We start from the raw sequence: 24142 nt of genomic DNA on the forward strand, positions 1-24142 counted from the left end.
GTGGGCCTTTCATGCCTGGAAGGCAGTGGCAAACGCAGGATTTCTAGAGGGGGGTTTCCAAATGCTTGATTTTAGAGTGAGTGTGGATAGTCCATGAAGAGGACATAATTACCACTTATCCAGCTTTTATATGCATCATACAAAGTGTATTGTCTGTCATAATTCCAGCATATACAGGACCAGAGATCACAGTAAGCAATTATATGTGGCAGTAGGGCCATCCTGCCTGAGCTGAATGTTTTTATTTTAGATGTGAGCACCATTCCAGGGCATGGGAGCAAGTCCGGGAGTCTGGGGGAGCAGCAGAATAACCTAGCACTGCCCTGGACATATATGTAAATACTGGACTCTATAGCGGTGCATCCCTAACGGTGCATGTTTTCCAAATCCCCTAATTGGTGCACAGGTGTATTTATTACTGGCTGATACATGTTAAAAGATCCACAGGTGGTGCTATTTATTTCTTTTATGATACTGAGAAGAACATGCAGCGCTAATAAAATTCCATTATATTACTATTTCTATTGTGGTCATGGTGTGTGCTGGGGAGGGGGGTTTCCAGGCAGACGGAAACCCCCCCTGCGTTTGCCTATGGAAGGGGACATCTAAAAATGCAGTTACATAAGGATGCTGCAACATCTAGGGGTCAATTTACTAAGCAGTGTTAGGAGAAGAGTGAAAAGTGATAAGGTGCCAGCCAATCAGCTCCGCTCCCAACTGTCATCTCACAGGCTGTGTTTTAAAAAATGACAGTTGGGAGCTGATTGGCTGGCACCTTATCACTTTCTTATCACTTTTCACTCTGTCTCCTAACACTGCTTAGTAAATAGACCCCTAAGTAAGGTACACGAATAGCGAAGTGAAAAAGTGGATAAGATGTCCGGTAGACACTAATTGGCTTCTACCTATCATTTTATACAGTGTACTTGATAAATGCTAGCTAGCTCATTGGTTGCTATGAGCAACTTCTGAGCTCATTGGTTCCTATGGGCAACAGATGAGTACAAGAGGCCAGGAAATCTCTGTCAGCCGATGGAGACCCTGATCTCTCCACTCCCAGCCAACGGCGGCGACACGCCTCCGTTTTGGAAAACGGAGTCCACCGCCGCCCCCTCCCCGCCCAGAAACGGTAGCAGACTGTCAATCACTGACAGTCTGCTGATGGACTCCATGCGGGATTGCAGACCCGTACTGCATAGGCACAGCTATGGGTCAAGCGCATGCGCTGGTTCCTGATGATGGTGAATTTGTGTGACACCCGTCACTGCGTTCCGCAGCAGAATCGCTCCCTGAAAACACTCTGCAGACCAACATTATCAGCCTGCTGCATCCGCTGATTGGCTTACTTACAGGAATGTTTGCCTTAATTGCACAAAAAATGTTTCAGCACTGATTTTACCTAAGATACAAAGGATAAAGGGTGAATCTTTTTCCCTTGCACACTGTACTTCCTGTCAGAAGCCATGTTGGAAGAGGCTTGAGGGAGACCGTTTCATGTGCCATAAATAACTGGTAATAAAGGGCATTAGATCGCAGTATGGAGGAAATATACATATACTGTCAAACATTGTAATGCATTTCAGAGCACTGCAACCTCTATATAAAGAGACTTTCATGAAATTACATGAAGATTATTCCTCCCGTTTACAACTGTCACTGCCAGAATCTTTTGGGCATCACAAGTAGTAAATCATACTTGGTTGTACCACAATGAAAAAGTATTCTACCAGAAATGAAGTCCCACAGGGAAATTAATATTATTATTACCAGTTATTTATATAGAGCACACATAGGGCCTGATGCACACTAGGGCACATAGGGCCTGATGCACACTAGGACACCATCGACCCGCTTGCGAGCGCTCAGCGTCGTGCGCATGCGCAGTATCACAACATCGACCCGCTAGCGAGCGAAATTTGCTCGCGAGTGGGTCTGAATGACCCCCTGTGTACATTCTTATACGCTCCTAAACAATTAACACTTCATATATATAAATGCATGTACTGTATAGCATAGTTGTTCTATTTACTTAAAAAAGTTAAATTTCTATATATCCTAAATGAAATCCTAGATTTGGTGCTTTCCCAATTGGCTAACTGCTTATTTTGAGGTTCATACCATAGTGCAGTATTTAGTGCCGTTTTGAGCCCTGTCATCCGGATTCTATGCTCAGTGACATGATTCTATTCATTGCAACTTTTACGAACCAGTGAGAACTGCAACCGATACATAAAGCGCTTTGCTGGAATCAATGAGAATAAGTAGAGGTGGTTGGTTAGAGGTGGTTGGTTAGGTGGGCAATCGGCAGGACTCATTGGTTCAGTCCAGGACACCTTTGTACATGAGAAGTTACACATCAGATATTTTCTGCCCATTGTAATTGTATGTGCCAGAAAATGGCATTAAACACACAAAAAAAAACCTTTTCCTTCTAAAGGTTCCCCAGAATGACATTGATACCTCACAGTGACAAGGCCCTGGGTTCTATCCAAAGACATACTGTGAGGTTACGCGACTTCTGTCGCTTTCACGTCTGTGGTAGGGAAATTAGATTGTAAGCTCCAGTGGAGCAGGCATGGGTGTAAATCACTGAGCATACATGCATATATATAATTATTCTGCTGAACACAATCCCAGACCCATTGCCCACACACCATTCTCTCCCTCACTGCCAACCGCTCCCGATCAGCAAGGCCGCATTAGTACTAATTCAAGATAAGCGTTTCTTTAAGTACACATATCAATCAGATCACAATGTTCTAGGTTAAAGCCCTCATTTACTTTCACAAAACTCCATTTACTGAGGGACTTATGCCACAATAATTGGCCACCTTTGTCAGTGTATATAACTATACTGTATATCGTATAGTGTGCATCCAGCTTATGTGTTCCGATTGTTTCACAGCTTACACAAATACAGGGGGAAATGTATCAAACCTTAGGGGGAGATGTATCAGGCCTAGAAGAGAGATAAAAGTGTAGCAGTTGCCCAAATCAACCAATCAGCTTCTAACTGTCATTTCAAAGACTATGCTAGGTAAATCACAGTTAGAAGCTGATTGGTTGCTTTGTACAACTTTTCCACGGCTCTGAAATGAAAGTTGGATGCTGATTGGATGCTTTGTCAAACTTCTCCATTTTATCTCCCTCGAAGGCTTCCCATAAAGAGGAATGAAGCTACAGTGAGCGCAGGTTACCAACGCAAGGGACCGGACAGGAGCGGCGCCTATGTACCCTTGTAAAAGGGTTATTTATGAACATTGCTCAAAGCTGCAAACCTGTAGCAGAACAATGGTAGTAAACCAGCAATTACTGTATATCTGCCTTGGGCATGTTAGACAATGAAAGCCAATACCCGATTGGTAGCTGTGGTGTTATTACTGAAAAGTTACCCCTCTGGGCAATTTTGGGAAAGATCACTCACAAAGTGCCTGAGCACCGGCAGCCGGCAATCCCCAGGTCTATTTGTAGCTAACCGTTAAGACGCAATTTAGGTGTAATAACAGAAAGAAATAAGCTCATCAGATATCGTTGATGGACCTAGCATAATCTGCCACTGGTGCAGACCCAAACCCTTTGTACACCCTCCCCGTCTCGGTGCAGCTTACTGTGCTACTCTTATAGAATACTGTGATAGGTCAGCCTTAACACTGCAATCGAGAACATTTTAGCAGGCATGCAAGCTAGAAAAAAAACTGCAGTCCGGCAGTCGTCTTTTGTGGAAACCAATAAATAGTCAGGTCAGTGCAACTCACAAGACGAGCGCGCTCATCTCCTGAAATATTCTGTGCTGCTGAGATGGTCATTATCCGATTGCCTACAGATGTTTCCAAACTCTCATTTTCAAAACTGAGGACACACAAGGGAGCAGGATAAGTAGAACATCAAAAAGATGCTCTGATCTAAAGCTGGGAACACACTATACTAGAGATGAGCGGTTCGTATTCTGTGGAATCCGAACCGCTCCGAACATAGGGGATCCGAGTCCACCCGAACCCTGTTCGGGTGTTCCCCGCCTGACTCGGATCCCCGTTCGGGGCCGAACGGCGGCTGCCTGACGTCGGATTCTCGCGAGAGAATCTGACGTCAGGGCTCCTCGAGTGTAGGGCAGAACGCTGTGATAGCAGTCTGCCCTACACAGAACAAACACACAGCCGCCAGCGGCAGCTGTGTGTTTGTTACAGCAGCCAATGAGAGTCACACAGACTCTCATTGGCTGCTGCACGGAGGGAGCCGGCTGGAGCTCACTCCTCGTCGCGTGGCAGCAGAGCGAATGGCGGCTGGATCGGGGATACAGGTAAGTTTTTTGGGGTTTTTTTTATATGTGTATGGGGGCCAGCTAATGGAGGGGCCTACTACTGAGGGGGCATACTACAGGGGGCCTGCTGCTGTGCTACTGGGGGGCCTACTACTGGGGGGACATACTACAGGGGGCCTGCTACTGGGGGGCCTACTACTGGGGGGGGCATACTACAGGGGGCCTACTACTGGGGGGGCATACAACAGGGGGCCTGCTACTGTGGGGGCATAGTACAAGGGGCCTGCTACTGGGGGGCCTACTACTGGGGGGGAATACTACAGGGGGCCTGCTACTGGGGGGCCTACTACTGGGGGGGGCATACTACAGGGGGCCTGCTACTGGGGGGCCTACAACTGGGGGGGCATACAACAGGAGGCCTGCTACAGGGGGGGCATACTACAGGGGGCCTGCTACTGGGGGAGCATACTACAGGGGGCCTGCTACTGGGGGGCATACTACTGGGGGCCTGCTTATGGGGGCATACTACGGGGGGGGCATACTACTGGGGGCCAGCTAATGGGGGCATAGTACTGGGGGCCTGCTTATGGGGGCATACTACTGGGGGGTCATACTACTGGGGGCCAGCTAATGGTGGGCATATTACTGGGGGGGCATACTACTGGGGGCATACTACTGGGAGGGGCCTGCTAATGGGGGGCATACTACTGGGCGGGGCATACTACTGGGGGGCATACTAATGGGCGTCTGCTAATGGGGGGCATACTACTGGGGGGCATACTACTACTGGGGGCACTGCATAGGGGGCCCTACTACTAAGGGGACTGCATAGGGGGCACCACTACTGGGGGCATTGTGTAATGTACACCACTGCTGGGGGCATTGTGTAAGGGACACTATTGCTGTGGGCATTGTATAAGTGGCACTACTACTGTGGGCATTGTGTAAAAGGGTCACTACTGTGGGCATTGTGTATAAGGGTCACTACTGTGTGTTGTAACATAAATAAGAGACACTACTTTATGGTGTAATGTGAATCAGGCCCTATGTGTGGTGTAATGTGTATAAGATTGTGCACTGTGACTCCTTGGGCCGTAGCCCACTTTGTAAACAAGTACTGTGATTCTGCTGCCGTACCCCACTGGGTGGGTGCACTACTTTTCATTTCTGCCACTGCTGTCTGGCAATGTGTCATAGATGTGCTTTATACTGTGGTGTCTGTGTCGTTGTGCCGCTGCTCTGTCGCTTAGTAACCAGTCAGCTCACTGCAACCTTTGGCCAATAATGTTGAAAACAATATTATAAGCTGTGAGGTGTTCTAAATTGACTGGAAATTAATGTTATTGAGGTTAATAATACTCTAGGAAGAAAAAAAAGACCAATTAATGTGATTTTAGCTTTTTTTGTCAATTTTTGTAAAAAACTCCAAATCCAAATCCAAATCCAAAGCCAGTCACCACAGTTAGGCAAATCCAAATCCAAAGCTGGACGACGAATTAGAACCAAATCCAAATCCGGCAAAAATGTTCCGGCGCACATCCCTACACTATACAATGTATCGTAAGATACATCGCTCCGAAGCGGATCAGAATGATCTATCCTACACATTGTACAGTGTGTACGCCTGATCCGTTGTTCATCCTATCGTCCCATCTGCTGTTCTACACGGCAGGTTGGTACGATGCAATGAATGACGCGATGCAACATGTAACCATACATTGCGCCATCGTACACCGGATCGAGCTGTGTGTAAAGCATGCGGAATGTATCGTTACATCGCATCGTTATGTTGCTGGGTTGTGTACCCAGTTTTAGCCAAATGCACAGTAAAAAAAAAAAAAAAAAAGAATATTAATACCATGGAACAAAAGGTGGCTGCATACCTCTAAAAAGGGGTCATTCTGTTATTCTATTACCTAAGTGCCAGTGCATACAGTTAATCAGCATGGCCTGTAGATTGGTGTGACCTGCTTAAACCTGGACCATCTACAGCAGGGGTGGGGAACCTTTTTTCTGCCGAGGGCCACTTTGATATATATAACATTATTCGCGGGCCCGGCGCAGGCCTCGCCCCTTCCATGTGATGTCACACGGGGGGATAACACAATCGCCGGTGATTACAGCAATGCCCGGAGCATCCAGAGGATGCTCTGGGGAGCTGTAAGGGCAGCAGTGTGACCGTCTGAAGCGTCCTAAGGATGCTCCAGGCGGCACTGCCGCATATATTCTGGCTGCAGGACGCCATTCTAGGCACCTGCTAGTCAGATGAGGCTAGCAGAAAACAGCTCTGATGGCCAGACCAAATGATTGCGGGGGCTTTATACGGCCCCCAGGCCTGAGGTTCCCATCTCTGATCTACAGTTTGGGCAATTTGCACTAATGTCACGTATGAAGCACAGCACCAGCAGTCAGGTGACCATCAAGGTCTGCTGTACAAATGCCACATGACATCCAAAGAGTCATAGGCCAGCTCAGCCTCAGCGTATATATTACATGTAGTAATGGGTGGAATGTTTCATTTGGAGAAGTTTGGCCAGTGATTTCTGAAATTAGTTCAATCAGGAACTGACGACGGTTATATGGAATTGTTCTTACATTAGGAAGAGCATTACACTCACCAGCTAAGTATAATGACAGCTCTACCACAATCACGTCCGAGTATTCCTGAGGCACTTGAAACTACTACACTTTTCTCACAAAGAAATCAGCACATCTCCTCCTTCTGCTACATCTGAGGAGCACCGTGCCATTTAGCGGCGATAAAAAGCTTTTGTCATTACACACAATCACAGAGATGTCTAAGTGCTGAGCGGGATACTTGCACCTCTGACAATCACATCCCATCATTCTGATGCTGGGTACACCCGATGGTCAGCGTACATCTCCGATGTTTAGGGGTCGGCACAGGACCCGTCCTGTGCGTGTGCAGAACTGGTCCTGCGATTTCAATCCCAGTCCCCCCCCCCTAGCCGCACACATGATTGCTATGCTGTTGCATTTGGAGGGAGGAGCGGGGGTGTGGTTGGCCGTATCTCCCCCCGTTTTCTGGGAGGAACAAAGCCAGGATCTACGCCGGAAGATGCAGATTTACTGGCCTCGCCAAGTGAACGGGTACCAGCCAGGCTGCGGTAAGGTTCAGCTTATGCAGCCTGGCCAGTGGAGCAACCATAACGACCATCGGTCGCAATGATTGCGATGGTGATCCAAGGCAGCGTCTGCGAACGCGGCACTCGGATCGCAAATGCAGCAAGGAGGTGTTTACTTCATGCTTTTTGTTGGACGGTATTACACAGCTGCTTGTGTCGCTGTGCAATACTGTCCATCTCTTAACCAGGCCCAATGTACGATATATTGTTTAATGCATCTGAAGGTGTGTACACACCATATATCTATGAATGACATCATTTGCAGATATATTGCGTCAGCCGTACAGCACGGCACATACGATATTTCATTCAGATATATTGTGCGCATCTGCCTGTGTGCAAGGGGGACTGACCCATATGCTGGTCGCAGGAACAGCCGACAATGACGTCGACACTGGTTCCTCTAGCCAGACATATCGGCCGGCCGATTGGTAAGTGTGTATGCCCAGGCACATACTTACCAAATCAGTCGCTCGGTGGGTCGTCGGCCAAGTGTTTATCCCACATAAATCCTGATGGTGGGCTGTGGAATTACAGCTGGTAGTAATATGAAATAAGTAATTAAAAGTTACAGATTATATGTAGTATTTGTAACTAGAATGCAGACACATACAGTCGAACCTGGATAAGTGGGATCTCAAGGGACGGCATGTTTAGAGCGGTAACCAATAAACCCTGAGTATAGTTCAGGCGCTAATGGATAGCCGCGATCAGTGAATAACGGAGATTATCCCTGTTTTTTTCACCCTATACTAATATTTTGGTCAAAATAATTGGATAATTATTTATCAAAAACACATAGGACCCGCGATAAGCTTGCGGACCTTTGTGTTTTCGCCATTTAGGTGAAGAAAAAACGGCACTGGTTTATTTTTCAGGAATATCTGACCTATGAGTGGTCCCTATGTATATATATATATATATATATATATATATATATATATATTTTTATTTTATTTTTTATTTTATTTTTTTTATTTATTCTTTACTATTGTGGATATTTTTTTGATTTCTGGATCCAGGATTTCATACGAGTGTTTTGTTACTATTTTTAGAGTTTCTATTTTTACATTATCTTTTTGCATGGAGTTATTTATGACTGTGATTTTGAAAGGTTCCTTGTCTCCACATCATATATCATATATTATTATGTGTATTGTTGTTTTTCCTGTGCATTATATATGTCTGGCGCAATAACATATATTTTATATGAGAATTTAGAGTACTACATATCACATATTAAACATTGGGATTTCCCATAATAGATTTCCTGTGGCTCATTTTTATTAGCGCAATTAAGGCAAATTATAGTGGTATTTTTATTCTCTTCACTTATATAGTGTGGTGTTTGGGTGCTATCACAAGGCACTCAGCTTAATTGCAGCTATTATATTATAGTTATATCTTAAAGCTTTTTTAATCCATTTATATGAGCGCCTACATTTAATTTGTATAAGTAACTGTAATGTTGAATGTCATAATGTCTACGCGCTTAAATGTCGACACTTGCAAAATGTCGGCACAGAAAAATGTCAACAGTTAAAACGACGTCATATAAAATGTAGACACAGTCAAAATGTCAATAGACATTTTAGGGTTAGGCTTTAAATGCGGTGTCTACATTATGTACCAGTCGACATTTTGGCTGGCGACATTTTTAAGATGTAGGCATATTGTCAGCATCAACACTTTAAAAGTCAACCTTGTGAATATCAACATGCTGTCTGGCGAGATTTTATACGTGTCAACATTATGGTGTCTACATAATGACTGTGGACATTTTGATTGTTAACAAAACATACCAAACCCCACTACGTCAGCAATATCTACAGTATATAATAAGCGAGAAAGTGTGTGTGTGTGTCTGTTTGTCCTTTATGCACGGCCAGAGTTTTGTACCTAGCTCCATTACATTTGGCATGGTGGTGTAGTTTAACCAGGATTAGGTTTTTGGCTATGTTTGAAGTTCGTCAGGGCCATGGAGGTCTACATGGTTCCCACCAAGTAGGCCGTGGAGTCTCTGATCTGAAATTTTGGTTTAAGCAGGTTCGCTCAGGATGTCTTCCAGTGCCTAAAACGTCACTGATCTGAAGGCACAGGCTGATAAGTACCAGTGGGGGACAGGCAGAGCTCCATCAGAAGAGCAGTGAGTCAGAGGATCAACTGTCACACCGCACCTGCACTGACAGTTACTCATTTCCTCCAAGCACATTTTCATATGCCATGACCTCCAATGTTGCTCTGCAGAGATTTCTGCTTGGCAAGGATTTCTGTTCTGCACTGATTTCTGAAACCGCAGTGATTTGGGAACCTATACTGATTTCTGTCACTCTGCTGCTGATATACCCCATTGCAAACAATCAGAGAATACACCTGCCTGCATTGCCATTTACTCCTAAATTGCACTGTTATCCAGGTGTGAATTACTTCTGTATTGTTAGCAAACAGTGGGGTCCTTTTCAGGACCAAAGGAATGGTGGTATAGGCGAGGACAACGTAAAAAAATTAAGGCTGCAGATGTACTTCAAGGTCCGTTCTTCAACCTGAGCATCCCAGCTAGTATTAAAATAATAAAAGAATACACCAGAAGTCTGGAAAGGTACCAATACTAGTGCAGAATAATCAAATGCACATCTGAATTGTGTGTGGGAGTTTGTTAAAATAAACCTGTCACCTACAATGCTGGGACAGCAATTCTGAGATCTTTTCCAATATTTAGCCCATCAATTCACTAGGAACTAACCACATCACTTAGGAATATTTATCTACTTTTGAAATATCCAAATATCCCCTCCATGAGAGCCACGTTCCCTGCTCTAAAATGCAGTGATTCCTATGTTGTACAGCGGAGTTTAGGACCATGATGGCTCGGACATCAAATCCCTGATCCACCTACTTCACTGGGGCTGGCCTACTCTCCTTGGAATCTCAGAAAGCTCCCCCAAATTTTAAGTCTGACAGACATTCCAGGAGGGTAGGTATGTATGCACTGGACTGACCATCAGTTTGGGACAAGAGTAGAATTCCCGATCATTGTCCGATCTTGTAGGTTATTGGCTTCTGACATAAATTAACCATAGTGTATGTGTGTGTGTGCATTTGTATGTTACGGATTTAGCGGGAGATGTATCAAAGCTTAAAAAGAGTGGAGAAGTTACCCATAGCAACCAATCTGCTCCTAGCTAGCATTTATTAAGTACATGTTATAAAATGATAGGTAGAAGCTGATTGGTCGCTATTGGTAGATTCACCACTTGTCTACTTCTCCACAATAGAATCTTTGATACATCTCCCCCACGCTCCAATGGGGCAGGGATTAATGTTCAAATGGTGACACTATATAGATAAACAATAATAATAATAATAATAAGAGCTGAATATACCGCCACAATGTAAGTGACAGACCCTTTAAGTCTGGGGTCACACCTGTGTTTTGGAAGCAGTGGGTACACACTATGGAATCCGTCTTATGATATATCATTTCAACGAGGAACCGAACGATATATCGTGTGGTTCACACAGTGAGTACGCCCGACCGCGCGTGCACATCAGTTGTTCATTTAAACGTCCCATCTGCTGTGCTGCACAAATGGAACGATATATCAAGTAGTCGTACACAGGATCGTATAGTGTGTACCCAGCTTTAGTGGGAAGCAGCAGATATTTACTTTTAATGTATTTTATTATATTATTACAGCATTTTCAAAAAACTTTTTAATTGAGTTCATTTTTAATCTGAGTGACTTGAATATCTATATAACACAGCTGTGAAAAGTATCCTTATTTTAGACGACTTCTGACATCCCAAAAAGATGTGTTATATATCAGCGCTATTCAGTTTTCTCCTAAAATAAAGAAAAAACACATACAGCTGTGTCCACATACAACTATCCTCAAATTGTGCCAAATAGCCCCATTTGGCGCACCACGGTCTTTGAGACTTAAAATATGCATCTTAATCTGCTACTAAATATCAATTATTTTGTGACAAAAATACTAGGCCTAAGTATAACATTTGTGAATTAAGACGCAAACTTCAGGAAAAGTGCGCAAACTGAGTAAAGAGACAAAAGACAGTGGTCTGATACGAATGACTTGCGCCTTGCATCATTATGCTTAATCTGCAACTTTATACCAATTCGCTTGCGACAAAAAAATACTAATCCTAGATACAGTACTTAGGGCCTGATTCAGCAAGGATCGCTATTCTGCTGATACGCACGCAATATCAGCGGTGATATGCAAATGATTGCATTCGCATTGTGATCACAGCCTAACATAAGAACGCCCACTTCCCCTTACTCACAGCCGTATACTTTGGCAACATAGCAAAAAAGACGGTAACATCTAGTAACATTTTACCCATACACTCACTGGCACAAGCTCTGACCTTACTCAGAAATTACTAACTTCCACGCAACCTATGAGACCTCACACTGCGTAAGGCATCACAGTGGATAATTTATGCACACCCCTGCAACGGCATTCAAACGCACTGGCACGCCTGCGTTTCCCCGACCCACAACCCCCCCCCCCCGTCACAACCCACAAACGGTGCTTCCTGTCAATCACTGCAAGGGGTCTGCGTAGCATCTGTAATCACAGTCCCGATCACAATAGCTATTTCGCGCATGCGCACTGCGATGCATTCGCAGAACGGAACAATCGGCCGATTGCGTGCGTATTAACAACTGCGATCCTTGCTGAATTAGGCCCTTAGTACACTGTTAGTTACTTAGACCCTGATTCAGAGTTGTATGTAAACCTAATGGATTACTCACAACTCCGATGTTTGCCGATCGGCACATGCGCAGGATCAGTACTACACGTGACAATCTCTGTATGCAATTACGATCGCTGTGCCACCTCAACTGCGGGCATGTCAGTTTAGTGGCAAGGCGACGGTTTTACAAAACAAGGGGGGGTCGCCCCCATTTTGTAGAAGTGCCAAGGCCATGCAGAGTCTCTGTGTTCTGACGCAGATTTTCTGGCACTGGCACAGGAGTTCTGGCACCCATTCTGAGTAAGCTTAGGCTGCCGATGGCCAGGCGTCAAAAAGTATAGATGTAGGAGCATCTATCATTAAACAAACAAACAAAAAGTCACCTCAGAATGCCGTGACCTGTCCCCCCCTCAGACTTTAACCTTGTGGGGGAATTCTGAATAAAGTTCCCGAATGGCTCTAGAAGGAAAAGCTAAAACAGCACTGGTGTATTATAAACTTGGCAGGTATGAAATACAAATAGTGTTTAGATTCCTCTCCCGGTAACAATGACCAATGCAAACCCGATACTATTCCATTATGTCAGAATGCCTAGCGTATTGAATTACACCTGAACTTTTCCTTAATTAAGCTCAAGAATCGGGCATAATGTTTTCATGTGGTAAAGTTTTTTGTTTTTTGTTTTTTTCTTTATTCATAATTTAAAAGTGGTTCATGAGCACAAAGGGGAAAAAGACAACAACAAAAACCATAATTTTGGCCTTCTATCCTTTTTCGAAGGCAAGCTACATTACACTACGTTGATATGTGTTTATAATTCAACTATACAGGAGCAGCGCGTGAAAGTTTCAAAACTGTAATTACAAAGTTACATACAAAAAATTTTTGTAAATTACTAAAATATGCTTTTTTGTCTACTGGGAAAAAAATGGTAGAATAGGTAGATACATCCATAGTAGGAACTAAATGTGCACAATGAACAGACTATATATATATATATATATATATATATATTTTTTTTTTTTTATTTTTTTTTTTTATTATTATTTTTTTTTTTTTACCTAAAGACTCATTATTTTAATACAAGAGGTGCTTCAAATAATAGAAAAAAAAAAAAGAAATCAGACAGACAATACGTGACCACAAACAGGCTCCCACCTCCCAGCATTGTTACGTCACAATGGAATTGCTATGCCATAGCTATAACACATACAGAAATGGGCGAAGCCCGTCATGCTGTAAAAGTTATCCTCACCTAACTTGGGAGATAATAATTCTCTATTTGAAATGAAAACTTTATTTTAAATTTAATATAAAAGTGTCAAGTTCTATACAACACAGTTGCAATTATCTGTAAAACTTATAACGGTCTTCCCCACTTACCCTCAACATTGTTATTTATTTTAACAAATTGCAGAAATTCTCAAGTTTCAAACCCAGTTTAGACCTTTATTTTTGCTATGTATCATTTAAAAAAAAAAAAAAAAATGTATGTACTCCCTGTATTTCCTAAAAACGATGGAAGCTGGCTAGGTCCTACTCTTGTGTGGTTGCACGCCGATTGCATTTTTTTTTTTTTTTCAACCTACGCACATGGAGGAACTCAGGCGTGGTTATGTCAGGGAAGCCGAACTACTGTACCCAGCATTATTGTAGAGGAAAGAGAAGGAAACATAGGGGGTGCCGGACAGGGACCACTTTTATGATGAATATTCTAAAACAAATGATACCGTATGCCAAACCTTTTCAATGCCTATGAGCCAGGGTTTCACTCACTGCTATTATTTTTGGGTGGAAACATGGAATAACAATTAAGTTCTTGTGAATAAGATTCTGATTATATTTATTATATATTATATATATATATATATATATATATATATATATATATATATATGATTTGTTGTTAAAATATCCACCGTGTAAATTCAAAAGCAAAGATGTCGCAGTTTATGCTAAGAAAAAAAAAAAAAGACTCAACATGGCATAACAATGCACTGATGATGAGCCCTCCCATCGCACGCTTGCCCAACCAGATCAACACCAACACAGCTGGTTCTATGCATGATATCAGGGCATTTTAATCCAATAATCTATTTATTTAATTTAATGACACCTGGGTTAGAGGCAGAAGGGAAGCTGCTCTGACAAGCAGTGCTAATTAGCCAGGATGCTGAGAGACACACACACAGATAGCCCACTGACATCCACACAGCCCTCACTCTGTGCATAAATTAGGTGCATACAGTAATACAAAGCAGATCACAGCCATCCCCCCCCCCCCCTATCTGTTGATCTATGTAAAAGGTCCAACCCTGCCAAAAAAAAGAAATAAATAATAAAGCTCATCACAGACACAAAAGAAATCCCAGCACTGATAGAAAGTGTGCAGCAGCAGGAATATGCATGCTCCCCATTCTGCATGCATGATGTGTACAGTACTGGCACCTGGATGACTTTGTCCCCCCAGGGCTATGATGAATACTGACAAATGATTTTCAATTTTTCTTGCCTGCGAGTCTTTTAAGGTTCTCAGAGGCGCCCTTCTGCACGGGGGATTTCCCACCGCGCAAAACTTTAAAACTGGAGAACAACCCTGAGAGGGAGAAAAGTGCGTTTTCCGTGCCCTCCCTCCTCTTTTTGCAGCCGGCTGCTGCCACCACCCACCACCACCTTGCCCGGTGCCCTCTCCATTAACCCACCCCACTTGTTTCTCCCCCCCATGCATGCAGTGCCCAAGGAGGAGCAGAAAGAAAACCTCCCATACCTGACATGTCTTCATTGTCCAGATCCTCCATCGGGTCCTCTTCATTCCCCAGTGGCCCTCTCATGGCTCCCTCCCTCGGATTCTGCAGCTTATTTCGCAATCTTTCTGTGCCCCCCCCTCCCCAAAAGCGCTCCAAGTATTAACCCATAAGGTGCCAGTGAGGTGGGTGAGGGGGGGGCTGCAAGCCTCGGGTGGCTGTGAGCAGGGTGAGGTTAGCAGGAAAGATGGCTGCCTATTTCTCTCTATCCTTCTATTTCTTTTTTTTATATATTTAAGGAAAAACTATCCCCCCTTCTCTCTCTCCCTCTCTCTCTCTGCCCAAATCCCTCAGCCTGGAAATAAGAGAGGGAGAAAGAGACAAAAATGGAATACACATGCCCAGATTGTGACGTCCAGTCTGGTTGCCGTGGCAACCACATCCCATCATTTTGGCAGGACTAGTTAGTAGTGATGCCAGGGGGTGACCAAGATGAGGACTAGTTAGCTCTGCAATAGAAAGGAGTACAGGGGTCTTACCCCATAGCACTTCTGGTGGGGACAATAGAATAGTATTATTATAATGATTATTATGCATTCTGCATGCAGGCATATAGGTAAATCATCTGCACCCACCACCATGTGCAATACATCATCATAATAATAATGATATTATATCTAGGTGTAGGGTTAGGGCAACTTGTGCAGAAGTTACAGTGACAGCATCCCTGTACAAGTCGTACTCACACTGTAATGTGACCTACTACCACTCCCCCAGCTACAGTCCTGCACTGCATGGAGTTAAAAGCATGCTAATATATATTCAATAATGTCCTATACTAAACATCAGTTCTTCAGAACTAAAGCTCCTCTTATCCCCACCTACAGACCTGCCATTGCAATAAATCTAATACATGTGTATGTATATTATATACAGTATAATCTAGGGTGGGCAATAAGTGCCCCCCCTCAGATGTTGTAAAACTACACATCCCAGCATGCCCTGCCACAGTTCTGCTATGTTGCCATACTAAAAATGTTGCAATGCATGCTGGGATTTGTAGTTCAACAGCTGGAGTGCTGCTTATTGCCCACCCCTGGATCACATAGACTGAAGGCCTCCCCACACGGTAGGATTTTTTAAAAATAATTTGCCTGTCTTCGTCCGATTGGAACTACAAATCGTTTAAAAAGTGCCGTGTGTGGGTATGATTACGACGCCGATGCGCGCTCCCGCTGTTGTTGATCGTGGTCGCTGATCAATTAAACCTGCAGAAAGATATCGACCTATCGTTCACGATTTGGCACACATCGTTCCTTGTGATGGACGATCTGTTGTCACTTTTCCTGGCCACTCCCCTTAACTAGTTTGTGCCAGCATCGTGAGGTTGTTTTTCTGCAAACCATATATCGGTGACGATCGGCAGTCGTTAACGACCCATCTATATCGTTTGTACAATCGTTCCAAGTGTAGGCACAATATCGTTTGTCTGGGAGTGTACAGGAATTCAAGGGAAATCGCAAATCATTTGAAAATCGTACCATGTGTAGGCCCCTTAAGCACCTGAGTATGTGTACCTGGAGATAGTCTGTGTGTAGAATTGCTTTTTAGTATATAGCGGTACTTTGTGACCTCTTATGCTTCCACTCCCTGGCTTGTTATCTGTTCACCTGCTGGACATCCGCAATATTTTATTTTTAAACAATGCATTCACTGCTAGAGGTTTTTTTTTAAATAAAATAAAATTGACTGATTTAATGGTAAAATGTTTCACTGGGACTGAATGGCGTGAGAGTACTTTCCTTTTAAGCAGGTTCTATATAAATATAAGTTATTATTTATGTGGCACCTTGCTAGTGTAGTTGGCTGCTATAACTATAACACTTTGCTCTTCATCTCCTAATACAGAAATTTAAATGCACTGTAACATGATATTTTACTGTATAGACCAGAACGGTCATCCAGTACCGCTGTACGGACGGGTGTGGTTCATTAGATGGACAATACAAAATGGGGACAGTGTATATGTCGACACCAAATGGTCGGCAGTCAATAAGTCGACAGAGACAAAAGGTTGACACCTAAAAAGGTCGACAGGTACAAAAGGTCAACAGTGTCAAAAGGTCTCCAAGGATATGATAGACAGACAAAAAAAAAATGGGCGACGTATTTTTTTTTTCCTCACTATCTTCACCCTAACTCTCCCCTTGGTGCCTAACCCTAATCATCTCTCCTAGTGCCTAACCATAATCATCCCTCCTAGTGCCTAACCCTAATCGTCGGGGTAAGTACCTAACCATAATCATCCCTCCTAGTGCCTAACCCTACTCGTCGGGGTAAGTACCTAACCATAATCATCCCTCCTAGTGCCTAACCATAACTGTTGGGTTAAGTGCATAACTCTATCCCTCCGGTAAGTGCAAAAAACAAAACAAAACACATGTCGACCATTTAACCATTCCCATGTCAACCTTTTAAACATGTCAACCTTTTGTGTGTCGACCTTTTTTAACTGTCAACCTATTGTCCCTGTCAATCTATTGACTGTCGACCATCTGGTGTCGACCTTTCATCTGGAATCCCACCAGTAGAGGGGTCCCTGAAAGCAAGATGAGGGATACCGCCGGAGGGAGTTATGGAAGACAGCAGGGAATAAACAGCGGAGGTCCCCATTGAAGGGACACTGGAAGACCCTGATATTACCGGTGTCATCGGCTCATACATGTTGGCCGGAATTGGTCCAAGACCACCACTGTTAAACTAGAGTCCCTCACATTAATGGGATCACCTGCAGGGAAAGTAACAGGGGGAGGATCAGTAATTGTCATTGATGTAGGAAGATTCCAATGAAAACATTAGAGGTGCCTCTTGGATATCGTTCATAAGTCTCTACTTTAGAGGAGTGTTTCCAGCAACACTATGCCCACCTGAAAACATCTGCTGCGGAGAGCTGGGTAAGCCTTACAGCCACCAACAACCTTCCCATCCCTGTAGTATGAGTAGTGTGGATGGATGTAGAAATCTAAGGGTGTCATCATGGGTGGTGGCTCAGGATTACAATATGGTCCAGTGATAATTGGGCTGAACACCTTCATACTTTGGACCAGACATTGGGCCTGATTCAGAACGCTCGCGAGCACTATGCGCTCGCAAGCGGGTCGATGGCCATGCAGTGCGCACTGCGCGAGCGGGAAATCACTCGCTCCGGCGCTCGCATCCAAAAGGGGCAGCTGTTGATGTTGATCGACATCTCGCCCCGTTTGGTAGGCGGGGTGGCTACACAAACGGAGGCGTTCCCGAAGGAACGCCTGCCGTTTGTGCGAGGCACCACTGACATCACCAGTGAAGAGCTTCCTGCTCTGTTAGAGCAGGAAGCTCTCTGTGGCTTGCGGGAACGAGACCCTACCACAAGGGTGTCGTCGTAAGCCGCGATGGTCGCGACCATCTCCTAGCCACTCGCAAAAGCTGTGGGTGGTCACCCACAGCTTAGCAAGCGGCCAAGAGGTCGGTCGAAAAAACACCGGCCCGCCCTGATTCAGAGCGAGCGCTCGCTTTTTGCGAGCGCCTCTGAATCAGGCCCATTGTTTCAGGAAAAGAGACTATGGCATTGGAAGGAATTGGGTGTCCAGCTGCCCCTGCAGTAAGTTTTCCAGCAAGTGGGAGACTGATAACTTTACATAGCTTTACTGTGGTCGACTCCATTAATGAACAATCCGTTGAAGCTGCAACCGTAGCTTTTTTTTTTTTTTAAACATTTTATTCAACAGTACGTTTTTCCTGAACAGATTAATTCAGATCAGAGGGCACATTTCCAGGGTAAGCTGATGGAAGGCCTTTGTAGACTTTACAGCAGTGTTTCCCAACCTCGGTCCTCAAGGCAAACTAACAGTCCTGGTTTCAGTGATATCCATGCTAAAGCACAGATGGTTAAATCAAATAACTGAGGTACTAATTAAGTCACCTGTGCTAAGTACAACTATCCTTAAAACCTGGACTGTTAGTGTGCCTTGAGGACCATGGTTGGGAACCCCTGCTCTATAGGGTTCAGAAATCTTGCACCATGTCTTATCATACACAAGGTAATAGAGCCTGTGAGCGGTTCACATTAGAGCCCACCATACAACAGGTTTCTCTCTCTATTTTTTGTTGTTTGGACAGAAGACTATGGACTTACAACTGTTTGATCACCCATCGGAACATCAGCAATGCTTGAAGACCACCCATGAGTTAACAGAGAATCAGATTGGGTCGCGGGTGTATAACAATCAGGGCTCAAATGAGATTGCACCATTTATGGTGTCACAAAGGAGCTCATGCAGACCTGCTCGCTAAGCTGCGGCTGCTCGTACTGACCGATAGTTGCCCGTCTGCGCATGCGTAAAATTCGCAATGCGCGTGCGCAAGGCAGTCTCAGCAACGGGGATTCGGGCACTCATAGCACTAAGATTGGCTGCTACTTTGAGTGACAGATTTGGCCCTTTGTGGGTGGTAACTGGAGAAGGTGCTTGTGAACGGGGGAGTGGTGTTGCGAACACAGGTGTGTCTGGCCATCATAATTGAGTTTCGTGGGTGTGCATAATTAGCAAAGATGCGTTACTTGGTTGTATTTTACACTGAACTGCTCGCTGTGCTTGCGTGAGGGTACAGTCTAATACAAGCGCTGCGATTGCTTCCGATGGTCCATGATGTACCAATGTTAACACACACTTCTTGGAGATGACGTGCGCAAGTGGGCGTCTTAAAACATGCTAATGGGCATCTACATACACAAAGTGATCGCTCGTCAAGACATAGTGGGCGTGCTTATGCCTTGCTGTGCGATCGCCTGCCATGCCGTCACTTAGCCAATTTGGCATTCGCTGGGAGCGAGGAGCCACAGCTTAGCGAGCAGGTCTGAATGAGCTCCAAAGCTCCTAGCCCAAGTGAAATTGCCAGGTGCTAAATTATCAGACTGCTGTTAAGTATCCCAGTACATCATTCTTAAGTGCTTAGCGCGGGGTGGCTCGATATATGAAGTATATGATATATGATGGTTTGGCGCGTAGAAAAACTTTACAGGGAAACATGATGCCTCCTTGCATCTTTCCGGACCCTGTGCCACCAGTGGAAAAAATGGGGCAGGTAGCTAAACAGGGAGTCCAGAAGAAGAATGGTGATTAGTAAATTTACCCCTCAGGGTCCAACACCAAAGTGTGAGTTTTTAGAAGGGAGTTTTAAAAGTGATGTTGCCCATAGCAACCAATCAGATTCTAGCTATTATCTTCTAGAAGGTGCTAGTTAAATGTTAAGTAGAATCTGGTTGCTATGGGCAACATCACTTCGCAAACGCACTTCTAAAAACTCTCGCTTTAGTAAATTTACCCGAGTCTCCCGAGGCCATCTCCCCCAACACCCATGAATCCCCCTTCCCAGAAGTAATTTTGGACAGCCTGGAACCAGCCTAGAAATCCCAAATTCTTTTGTAGTGACTGAAATTACACAAGGGGGATATGTGGTGGTACCCCTTACGGGCCTATCACGAACAGGCACCCGGGTCAACAGATGGTGACTGTGGTGGGCTTGAATCCTCGAGCAGCATTATTCTGCCAACTTGTGCGGCTTATGATAGCCAAAGCGAGGGGCAACAATTGAGTCCTACGAGACAAGAAGAACGTCTGGGAAAGATGAGTTCTGGTGACTATGAAAGAGGCAGGAAGGTGCCGCGCACAAGCCAGAAGACTACGGGACCAACAGGAAAAGACTGTCCGACAGCAGCTGAACCTTAAGGCAGCTCCCAGAAGAGAAGAAGGAAGCTGAGGACCAGGGAAAAGACTTCTATGAAGCCACCCACTGGAATTTGTAGGCGACTGCAGGCACTCACTACTGACCTTCAAGCACCTTAAACTACTGGGTGTTCGGGCACTAGCCCTTTGCCACGGCATAATATCGGTTACTAGACCTGTTCTGCAGCATAATTCAATCATTAGACCCATGCCACAGCATGATTTCAGTCACTAGGCCTGAGCCACTGGGTAAAGTTTAAGAGCTATGCCCGTGGCCTCCCCATACCTATTTTTTGGCGCTAGGCTTGTGCCCGCTGCTCCCATATAGGAATGTGAGAATGCTTGCCAGCCCCCACACCATTTAACCCATTTACCTGCCGAAACGTGCCCATTTTCCCTTCAAAAATGGCACAAGGCCACTGGTAGCATCAATAGTGCACAAGGCTCCTAAATAGCAGCAAAGGGCTTCAAGTCCTGTAATAGAAGAAGGACAATAGGCTCCTGAATGGGAAGAAGAGCAGAAGGTCCTAGTGATAATAGGTAGAGTTGTGAGGGTGGAAAACCGGGTATAGTTGTTCCAATAGTCTGCTGTAGGGCTCACCTGCTGTTAGCTTAGCTTGTTTCATTGCTTGTAAACATTATAGAGGTAACTCACCTATACGGTTTTCAATTAGTTATTGTAGGTTAGCTTATACTTTGAAGATGTTGCACTACATCTTTTAGTTAGAACTGTATAGTTGTGTTTGGACACCTGATCTGTTGTAGTTATAACTGATATAGATAATATAGATCTAACAGAGAGTAGTGCACTTTAGGTTAGGCTTAGTGAAGTGCGGGTGGGTGTCTCCCTTTCTCCACACAGGGCTCTGTGGACAGACGATGAGACAGGCTGACAAGAATAGTAATGGTAAGAACTTTTTGTACTCTCCTTTCCTCTTTAACTTTGTAAGGTTGCATTTTTCCTCCTAGTGTGCAAGCACCATTAGGTGAAACTCAGTATTTGAGGTCAAAAGGACCAGTGATGATCTACCACTCTACCCCTAATTCCTCCTAAAGCAAGGCATTCCAGCTGCATGGAGAATGCACCATACTGTTCTCTTGTCTTGTCTCCTTACAAAGACCTTCTCCATGCACTTTGACCATATCGTGGAGAACTGACAGACAGTACCCGCGAGGAACTCCTTTACCGGGACATCTGAGGTGTTCACCCTGCAAGAGGCCCCTCTACTTTCCTTACAGGTGTACAGTTCTAGAGTATTTTCCTAACCCTCAGTTGGCGTTGAGAGTTCTATTTTGTCTTTTTGGAGGGAGGTTTTCTCCTATTGTGTATTAGGCTTATACATGTTGATATCTTTTGCCTCACTGTTCTACAATTTATTGAGTTTAACATTTCTAAGGTTCACTTATTTTGAAGACTAGGGTCGGAGATAGTTGCCCGGTGGGAGAGGTATTTTGTAGTAAATATAGGCATGGCTCGCCATTTCATGCTGTAGGACACCTTAGAGGCCTACCTTAGGGGAACCTTAATTAAATAAGCTCAAACACCTAAGAAATTCTCACCTCAGTATGAGGGGGAACTGGAGCTCCTTTGTAAGGAAAGGGAGGAGGCATATTTATGTTCTCATGATTTGTCCGACAGGGATTCATGGCTGCTGGCTCAGAGAGACTGTTAGATAAATCTATTGGGCTTGTTTTTGTTGCTTAAATCAGTGGTTCCCAAACTCGGTCCTCAAGGCACCCTAAAAATATCTATGCTTATGCACAGGTGACTTAATTAGTACCTCCGTCAGTTATACGAGGGTTGTACAAAAAGTAATGCCTAAATGCTCATAACTCTGAAAAAGTTTCAAATAAATGTTGCATATTATTTCAGTTTGTAGTTTAATATGTCTGCTAGCTATATATGTATTTTTGTTTAGGTAGTCCAAGAAATACCATGGAATCCAAGATGAAACAAAGAGCAGTCATTGAATTTCTGAAAAAAAAGGCTGCAGTGCTACAGAAATCCATAGAAGACTGAAAAAAGTGTATGGCGAGCGTACAATTGACTATAGCAATGTCAGAAGGTGGATGAAGCATTTTCAATTGGGAGAATCGTCCATGTGCAACAAACCTGATGGTGGCAGACCATCAACTCCAGTGACAGCAGAGAACCAACACAAAGTCAATGCCATGATTCAGAATGACCGTTGTGTGACCATCAGAGGTATCGGTGATGAACTTGAATGTAGACATGGCACTGTAGAAACACTAATCAATGATTTGGGATATTGTAAAGTGTGTGTGCTAAATGGGTTCCAAATTTAATTACAGGAGATGAGACCTGGGTATTCCTTTATGACCCAGAAACAAATGCCCAATCAAAGCAATGGAAACACCCAAGTTCACCTAGGCCCAAAAAGTTTAAATCACAGCAATCCGTAAACAAAGTCATGGCCACATTCTTCTGGGATTGCCGAGGTGTTATTCTCATCGATTACTTGAAACCAAACCAATCAATCAACAGTGATCGATACATTATTACACTTAAGAAGCTGAAAGAAGCCATCCGCAAATAAAGGTAAACAATTCCACTGTCAAATGTCATCTTACACCACGACAATGCCAGACCTCACACTTCGGTGGCAACATCTACGGCCATTGCCAAAATGGGGTGGCCAATAATGCCACATCCACCATACAGTCCGGATTTGTCCCCTTCTGACTTTCATCTGTTTGGACCTCTAAAATATTGTCTCCAGGGTCAACATTCAAGACATAGAGGTTGTTAAAAACGCCATACGTTCCTGGGTCAAACACCAACCACTGGAATTTTTCCAAAGTGGATTCACAGCTTGGGTTGAGAGATGGAGAAAATGTTTGAGGGCAGCTGGTGAATTTTTTGAGTAAAGTCATTCTGTTACTAAGACTTCAAAGTATTTAACTGCAAATTTTCAAATCTGTATCTATAATAAAATTTGAGTTGTGAGCATTTAGGCATTACTTTTTGAAAAACCCTCATATTATAGCATCTGTGCACAAGTATGGATATCCTCAAAACCTGGACTGTTAAGGTGTCTTGAGGACAGAGTTTAGGAAACCCTGCCTTACACAGACTCAATGCATGACCTCAGATAGGTGAGGACAACAGTGTCTGATTTTTAATTGATCAGGGCCGCTGCCTTGTCTAACTCTGTATATAGCCAGGGTGTTGCTAGTTTTATGGCGGTGTAAATTCCTCGGTTGCAAGATATTTGGTCATTTAGATGGCATCTCCCATAAAAACATTGTCCTGTGACATTACCGCCCTTTTGGATTCTCTTGATTTTGGATTCACGTGCATAAAGAAGTGGATGCTGCCATCACCTCCTTCCCAAATAAGAAGCTGATAGGTTTCTGGTGTGATATGTTGACAGTCAAAATGTCAACATTCATTATGCCAACATGAGAATGTCGTAATGGACATAATGTTGACATTGACCATGTGGAAGGGAATCAGTATGATTTACCGCCGGACCCATGCCCGGCGG

The 24142-nt window shown here is 44.1% G+C and overlaps 1 protein-coding gene across 5 annotated transcripts in view; it reads right to left on the minus strand.

Annotated features, from left to right (window-relative positions):
- The window catches only part of CHD5 (chromodomain helicase DNA binding protein 5), a 276672-nt gene extending 261455 nt beyond the window's left edge, over positions 1–15217 (minus strand). For all 5 annotated transcript variants that reach the window (XM_088447742.1, XM_088447741.1, XM_088447740.1 and 2 more), the window contains exon 1: positions 14895–15217. In XM_088447742.1, coding sequence (XP_088303868.1) covers positions 14895–14958 — 64 coding nt within the window. In that variant the 5' untranslated portion in view covers positions 14959–15217. The remainder of the gene's footprint in view (positions 1–14894) is intronic.
- Positions 15218–24142: the final 8925 nt, after the last annotated feature.

This window comes from Taudactylus pleione, unplaced genomic scaffold (genome assembly GCF_031769625.1).
Source record: "Taudactylus pleione unplaced genomic scaffold, aTauple2 ptg000437l, whole genome shotgun sequence".
Lineage (NCBI taxonomy): Eukaryota > Metazoa > Chordata > Amphibia > Anura > Myobatrachidae > Taudactylus > Taudactylus pleione.